The 8,433-nt window shown below is 47.1% G+C and overlaps 1 protein-coding gene across 1 annotated transcript; it reads right to left on the bottom strand.

Annotated features, from left to right (window-relative positions):
* Window positions 1-6,725: 6,725 nt before the first annotated feature.
* On the bottom strand, window positions 6,726-7,621 carry LOC124665065. Its single transcript, XM_047202469.1, has one exon. The coding sequence runs from the start codon at window positions 7,420-7,422 to the stop codon at window positions 6,928-6,930; it is 495 nt and encodes a 164-aa protein (XP_047058425.1). The 5' UTR covers window positions 7,423-7,621; the 3' UTR covers window positions 6,726-6,927.
* Between the last annotated feature and the right edge of the window lie 812 nt (window positions 7,622-8,433).

The following is an 8,433-nucleotide window of genomic DNA, read 5'->3' as shown; positions in this document are numbered from 1 at the left end:
GCACGAATATGACATAAAGTGTGCATAAAACATGTAGGTATCATCAATAATATGGCATAGAACATAAGAAATTATCGATACGTCGGAGACGTATCAGATACCACAGTGGCATTCATTTACATGATCCCCTACTGTGGATATCTCTATTTTCATCAAAGCCAACAAGAAATAGAAATTTATCATTACTCAGTTGAGTTCAAAACAAAGTTAATGGAAATCAAGAACTAGTCTTGATCTCCAAATGGTGATTAGAGGGAATTTATTCATCTTAAGCAACATTAGGGACAAATGGGATCATGCAAGGGACTTGGGTCATTTGGATCATAAGGCATCAATTAAGGAGGCAACCAGGGACAAAGGGAAACATTTGATGATCCATTATCATAGGCAACAAATCAGCAATCTTTTCCCCACTAATCTAGCTAGAGTCCTTAAAAGAGATTACCAACAGGAACTCAAGCCACTACTTGATCTTACTAATTCAACATCCGACTAATTAAGCATAAGCTTATTTAGTTACTCGTCGACCACCGAGAGATTAACAAAAGACAAACGAGATAATTTAACCATATAGTTAAATAGGAGAGGCCCAGAATAATAGTACACCCACAAGGTAAAAGCCACATGTGCATGACACTTTGAGCTACCAAGAATAAAGGCCAACATTGAAACTTGAATAGTCACCAGATATTCATGGGTACTTAGGATCAGTAGGAAATTGATAAAGCAGTGAGGAGCAAGCATACCATCAGAAACTGTTCATTTGAGAGAAATAACATTGGGGTAATGTTAAAATTTTTGTCTCCATATTTGGGAGACATTTTTAGTATTGGAGTCTAGCTAATGGAAATCAAGAACTAGTCTTGATCTCCAAATGGTGATTAGAGGGAATTTATTCATCTTAAGCAACATTAGGGACAAATGGGATCATGCAAGGGACTTGGATCATTTGGATCATAAGGCATCAATTAAGGAGGCAACCAGGGACAAAGGGAAACATTTGATGATCCATTATCATAGGCAACAAAGCAACAATCTTTTTCCCCTCTAATCTAGCTAGAGTCCTTAAAAGAAATTCTACTTAAAATGAAGTAGCTCTTTGTTGGTATTGATTACCAACAGGAACTCAAGCCACTACTTGATCTTACTAATTCAAAGCAGGACCAGTGCAGGACCAGTGCTGATGTTGCCATCATCTCTGACCCCAAGAACTCTCTCATGTTCTCTCTCACATGCCATGCGAGCTGCTTGCTACAAACTAACAACAACACAAACACAAGCATCTTCAATCAGCAGTAACCACTTCTGCTAATACTGGCAAACAACTAGTAGTACTATTTCTGCATTCTGTAGAATCTTAGAGCAAGCTAGGACTATAAATTGCTGCCAATTCAATACAAGAGGCTCATCATCCACATGATTCATCATCACAGGAAGAGAATGGAAATAATATATCACAGCATCCAGAGCACAACAGCAGCACAACAGCATCCAGATCGAGCACAACAACATCCAGGAGACAACAGCAACACATCCATAGCAAGGGTAGAGGAAGAGGGAGGGGAGGGGAGAGTTGGAGCTCACCGATGATAGGGGTGGAGGAGGAGGTTGACGATGACGGCATGGGTGGAGGAGGAGGAAGACGCGGCGGCTCCTCCTCCTTGACGCGGAGCCGGCCCCTCCTCCTTGATGCGGCGGCCCCTCCTCCTCCACGCCGCAGCGGCTTGTGTTGCTGGTGGCGGGGATGGGTGGAGCGTGGCGGCATGTGGCCCTCGCGGAGGAAGGCGGCGGCGCGCGGCGGTAGGGAGAGGAAGAGGGGTGGAGGAGGAAGAAGAAGTACGGGCGGGGGAGGGGGTACGGTATGATATAAAAGGCGCTATTTCTGTGGCGCACTAGCACAAGTGCGCCACAGAATCAATTATTTATGTGGCGCACCAGAACCAGTGCGCCACAGAAACACTTATTTATGTGGCGCAGCACGCCATGTGCGCCACAGAAATAACTACACTAATTATTGGTGGTGGCAGGATGTGGGCCCCACATAATTTCTGTGGCGCACGGTTTAGTGGTGCGCCACAAAAATAAGCTATTTTTGTGGCGCATCCTTTCTGGTGCGCCAAAAAAAGCTTTTTGTAGCGTATTTTTAGTGGTGCGCCACAGAACTAAGCTCCACCTATAAGCATTTCCCTACTAGTGGATGAAGTTCTTGGTCCTTCGCCCATTTTCAACTGCGTGGAACAACTTGGAATTAGCGTCTCCGTCCCGTAGCCATCTGATGCGAGACCGTTGCCTTGCCATAGTTCTTTCCAAAGATGATAGGCCTAGTTTCAGAATTTTCCTAAGCCATATCTCCCCTTGAGACATGCGTCTCCTGTCCTGAGCTGCATCCAGGTGAAAAATTGTTGTATTTGCGATTGCTAGTTGTAGTTTGATGTTACCCATCTTTCTCTGTCCACGAGCGTGCAAGTGCTCTGCCGCGTTCCTGAGCAGGGCATTGAGTCTCCTAAACGAGTATGTGATCCTCCGATTGCAAACCCAGGCCTCCTTGATGGCCTCATCCAGCCCATCGAGTTTCATCCAAGATAGCTCGAACTTAAAGCGCCTCCTGGGCCTGAGCGACGCGTTGATCGAGAGGTGCAGCAGCACGTGATCCGAGAGAGAGGATGGTAGCGCCTGAAGCAGCACATCAGGATGCTCCAGGTCCCAATCTATGGAGACCAAAATTCTGTTGATACGTGTGAGCGTTGGTTGGTTCCTTTCGTTGTTCCACGTAAGCTTTCTCCCATGCATGTATAGGTCCTTAAGCTCCAGTTGCTGCACAAAGCTCCGGAATCTGGACATCATGGTCCTATCCAGGTTGCTGTTGTTCTTCTCCGAGGCATAGAGTATGAGGTTGAAGTCTCCTAAGAGCATCCAGGGACTAGGATAGAGCGATCGCCGTTCTGTCAGTTCCGTCAGAAAGTTGATTTTATCCCCATTACTCTGCGGCCCATAAACCGTGGTGATCCACCACTTTCTATGGTCTTTAGTCGAGACCTCACCTGTGAGAGCGTAAGTGTCCAGACTCGTGTTGGCAATGTCGATCACCGAGGTGTCCCATGCCAACAATATCCCCCCCCCCCGCCGCGTCTCAATGGCCGGGAGATACGCATACCCATCAATGGATGGGCCTAAATACTGCATAACTATGAAATCATCAAAAATATCGATTCTCGTCTCCTGGAAACACACGATGTTAACACGAACGGAGGCGACAAACTCTCGCACCGTGTTCCTCTTCGCCGGATCATTGAGACCACGGAAGTTTAGGTACCGCGTCTACTGCGTGTGGGCACCTCCACTTGGCACGCCTCCAGGCTTGGGAAGATTGTGGGCATCATCTTCCCAAAAATGGATGCGGCCACTCTCAAGTGCTGCTCTCTTAGCTATATCCGTGATACAAATTCGTTTCTTCTTTGCTATTTCTGAAATTTCTTATTTGAAAATTGGGAACGCTCGAGACCTTTCAAGAGAAGTCTTTAGTCATAGTAATTTCTCTGATTTATTTTAATTATTTTTAGTATAGATATATCTAGATATATTTTAGTTCTAGATATATTCATGTTAATGACAAGTAAAAATATAAATTGGAGGGAGTATAAACACATAGACTGCACGTCGACGGTATGCTCGAATATGTTTTGTATAAATACAAGAACAGAAGCAGTGCATGTAACCTTTCCTGGAAAAAAAATTTACACCTCTTTCCTTGAATTCTATGTACAAAGAAGTTCCGCAATCTAACCCCTTCTTGGGACGTGTCACAACAACATGGCTAATTCTTCAAGGAATTTTCATTTCTCCCCTTATCTGTTTGAGAGTTTTTTTCTCCTATCACTGGGTTGCAAATTGTAGCTATTCCCAATGGGGTGTGAATTTGGCCCATTGATGCTTTTTTTTCTTAGATATGTTTGTAGATTTATTTTGTACATGACACAACCCTTATCCTGCTCTTCCTCGGTAACTCCTTATCTGCCACTTCCCTCCTTTGTTCATCTCGTCTTCCCCTTGATCCCGAGACTTACCAATGTACTATCGACCAAACATCACATTATTATAGATACAACCTTTGTAGTTTTAAGTATGTGTGGAGGCTCCTCGATCAAGTGTCCATCTAACCATGGCAGCTCCTCTATCAGGTATCCAAATGCCCATCAAGGCATTTTATTAACCACCTGGTCAATGATGACCTCTCGACAATCATAGCCTCGCCTAACTATTTTGGTCTCCAATCGATGTCGATACCACATGTCAGCGACTTGTTTGCGTTAAACCACCACTTTTTTTTTGCAAATTTTACCAATTGGCACCACTTTATGTTTCGGGGACAGAAATCTACCATATTGTGTCCTGGTTTTCTCATAAAACACTAACCGTAAATTGACACGAAAATTGGCAAGTGAGACCCATTTGCGATAGCCAATTTGCTGATTTGGACGGTCCCAATTGTTAGCCCAATTAGAAATCAAAATATCCTAATTAAAAAACCAAATAACTTGGAGGCCATCTCCTTCCTCCAGAAACAACCTTCTCATACTTCTCCACCCTCAAACATCATCTTTCCATACTCCTTCACATGCTGCTCATCTTTTCGCATTTGAAGGTGCCTAGGTTCTGGTTATTAGGACTAGGGACTGAACGTCTGGGATGTAGATGATTCACTGAAGATCTCCTCTATGTTGTCCAATCATCGGTTATGTACCACAATATTACTTTCTCTCACGTGTTGCTACTCCTCTCAACTCCCCACATGTACGTTCCCGCTTCTCTCTCAACTCCCATATCTTGCCCCGTGCTGCTCCTTTCTCGCAAGTGTTGCTACTCCTCTCAACTCCCCACATGTATGTTCCCGCTCCTCTCACCTCCACGGCCAGTCAAATCCACACAACATAGCTCCCATGAGCTCCTCCATCAATTCTCTAATGCGCCTCACTTGTCCCTCCCCTCCTATACATATCCCTACATCACCGCCATGGATGCACTAAATTGATTCCTATGTGCCACCAAACTCGGGGAAGATCGTGGGGCCGAGGGGGTTTCAAAGGTCACCAGATTCCTTGGTGGCAAGGCTCTGGCGAGCCCGACCCGGTGCGTCCGATGCTTTTAAAAAAGGTTAGTATTTTAAGAAATTTTGTATGTTGCATTTGCTTTCCCTTCATGCTGCAAACTTGAGTGTGTTTTGTTGCGAAGATAAGAGCGAGATTTTTGCGATGCTTCTAGGCATCTACTGCAAAATCTTGGGTTCTAAATGTTTTTTTGGTGTGGTGCAAACATTTCCCTCCTATGCTACACTAGCAAAATGCGCTTGCTTTGAACATTTCGATACCACAATTTCTAATTGATTTGTGCTATCTACAAATAAGACATAATACAAGCATTTCAGAAATACTTGTACCAAGACTCCGAGAGCACTCTTCGGTTATTGTTATGTAGTATCATCTGCAATAGTAGATGTATTTTGTTTGTGAATAGTTATAGATTAGTATCACAATGATCATGATTCGGTAATAGAAACCCCAGACTTGCCAAAAGGATAGCAAATTCCTTGTGCATGTGATAGTGTATAAACCTTTTCGTCATTGACTTCCTAGGCCAGGTCACAAGGTGGTACAGATGCTCCTAGCACTAGGTCTTTGAGTTGTTCCATTGTTTTTCTTTGTCCGGATGTCCTAGCTAGGAAGATGTGGAAGACTTTGCTCAATACTGTAGACCACGAATCCCTTCATTGTCAGTCGTTGGATTAACTCCAATGAAAGGTTAGATTTGCTTGGTACCTCTAGTTCGAGATTGGCACACTATATAGGAGTATAGATATGTCTGATGGGTTTTTTTTTTTTGGGATTTGCTGTGACCAATGACTATTTGATGCATACCCATATATTTCAGCTGAATTGGTCTTTTCGAAATGCTGTGGCATTTTTCTTGTAACTTTATTACACACGACGAAGAAATGATGTGACAATATATTGCGGTAAAACAAGAAAAATATTGTATTGTTTTGTTGCAAGTTTTGGAATGATTGTTTAGTGTTTGCCCCGACCACGCCGACGCGTAGAGCTGGCCACATTGCTTTAAAAAGTAGTATAACACACGCTAGGCATGTTGGACCCTTTGATGATGCATCCAACCGACTCGCTAGATAAGTGACCTCAGTGTTGTTGCGAGTACACATCAACATTCACACACTTGCACATCGAAGCAAGTTGCTTGCCTGGCTCGGATTGTAAATTTGCAATACGTATGTTTCTTGATTTGTGAAGCAAATATGAGCACTACTTCTGCTTGTACCTTCATTCCATTGATGGTGGATCAAAGTCCTATTCGGGGTGTAGGCTCTTGCTAGATTATTGCTGTCCATCTCGGTCTAGGAATCCATCGTAGTTGTCTCATTTAATCTGTCAGCGTACTACTTGCAGCTCTTTTCCGTTTAATTTGAAGGCGAGCTTCGACAGCTACACTCATCTACCTATACGTGACTCCACTTAAGTAGATACTGTAGGAGATAGCATGGAGGAGCAGGAGAATTGAATCGTTCCCAGTGGTCGGTGGAAAAGTGTAGAGAAGCTTTCGATGCCTGAAATAAATTATGCAACACGCAGTCACGTACACCTCGTGATACTGCCAGAATAATGTTCACGACGATTGCCTTCCGATTGATCCAGCTTATATATGAACATATATTAAGATTATGCAGCGCACGATTATATACTGATAATTATAATAATAGTAGTATGATACAAGGTACCCTCGGCAAAACACCAGAGGAGGAGAGGTGGAGAGTATTAGTTGACGTAATTTGTTTATTGAAACAGAGCATGGCAGCGGTTGATAAGCAAAGTAATAATGGCTCGAGGACTCTTCAACTTGGTGTCGCGGCCGCGTCTCCTTTTACTTGGCCGCAGCGGCCTCGCCGTCAGCCGTTGCTGCGGCGGCGGCGGGCGCCTTGGGCTTGCCGTCGTCGTCCTTCCCGAAGGCGGAGACGGGGAAGGTCCTGCCGAGGCCGGTGGGGGTCTTGAAGGTGATCTTGGAGGGGTCGTCCTTGTCGATGAACATGTCGCAGAGCGTGACCCAGATGAGCATCTCCTTGCTCTTGACCCCGGTCATGCGCTTCATCTTCTTGTCCTCGACGACGGCGGTGACCTCTGTGGCGTACGAGACCTGGCGGCCGATCTGCTTGAAGGTGTGCGTGAGCGCCTTCTTCTGGCGCAGCCAGACGAAGCCGGTGGCGCGGTTGTAGCCCACCTCCTCGATGTCGGCGAGCGGGAGCAGGCCCAGCGGCATGTTGGTCTCCGCCAGCAGCTCCACCGCCTTCTCCGCGCACAGCGCCGCGCCGTGGTACACCTCCGCGCCCTCACGGTTCTTCTCGATCGCCTGGGAGCTCATCTCGTCGGATTGGCTGATGGATCTCTCGAAGTAAACTCAGATTCAACTCTGGCTGGAATAGGTTGATGGGCTTGTTTTGGCCTTGGGGATCTGGTTGACACGCTGCGTTGGTGGGATTGGGGGGTCGGGGAGGGGAGGAATTTATAGGGGAAGCTGGATTGGTGCTTTCCGTTCCAGGAGATGAATACGGTCACCGGGCTGGGGAGGAGACGGTTGGAAGAGGGATTTATGGCGAGGGTTTATTAATGCCTGGAGCATGGGTGGATGTTGGGTCTTTCTATCTTGGTTAAGACTAATCACAATGTATAGTATCATATAGAATCATGCGTATGATACTACTACATGTTACTATCTCCATAATGCATGGTATCATAGTATCATAGTCTCTATATATTAATTGTTTCGTGACGTCATAGTAAAATAAAACTCTCCCGCTCGGGTCGTCCCCTCCAGGCGACTCGGGGCGGAACCCTAACCCCCACCGTCGCCTTCCCTTCCCCCTCCTCCTCCTCCCTCCTCGCCATCCCCTGAGGCTGCCGCCGGCGAAGCCTGGCGCGGTCGGTGATGGGGGCGGCGGGGATCCGCGCACGATCCCCTGGGGCGGCGGTAGGAGGCACGCCTCCACACCGGGGGATGATCCCAGACCCGGCGGTTGATGGCGGCGCGGCCATCTCATCACGTCTTCGCCGCAGCCTCGTCGGGCGGGCGATGATGGGGGCGGCGGCGCGGCCATGGAACCATGGCGGCGCGGCTCTCTCCTCCGTTCCTCGCCGCGGACTCACCGGGCAGGCGGTTTGGGGGCGGTGGCGCGGCCCTGGATCCTGGCGGCGCGATCCTCTCCTTCCTTCCTCGCCTCGGCATCGCCGGGCGGGTGGTGATGGGGGCGGATCTCGTGCTGCTCCTCCTCAAGGTCTGGATCACGGCACAAAGGGCGGCGGCCCTGGATGGCGGTGAAGGTGTCGACCTGGTGGCAGGTGGCGGGCGTCAGGTGCGATGGAGGTGCTTGGAAGC

Source organism: Lolium rigidum, chromosome 6 (genome assembly GCF_022539505.1).
Source record: "Lolium rigidum isolate FL_2022 chromosome 6, APGP_CSIRO_Lrig_0.1, whole genome shotgun sequence".
In the NCBI taxonomy this organism is placed as follows: Eukaryota; Viridiplantae; Streptophyta; class Magnoliopsida; order Poales; family Poaceae; genus Lolium; species Lolium rigidum.
The sequence above is the reverse complement of the archived record's forward strand: the minus strand, read 5'-3'. Positions and strand labels throughout refer to the sequence as shown.

Coding starts and splice junctions, on each gene's coding strand:
- LOC124665065 (XM_047202469.1), bottom strand. CDS start 7,422: ATGAGCTCCCAGGCGATCGAGAAGAACCGTGAGGGCGCGGAGGTGTAC.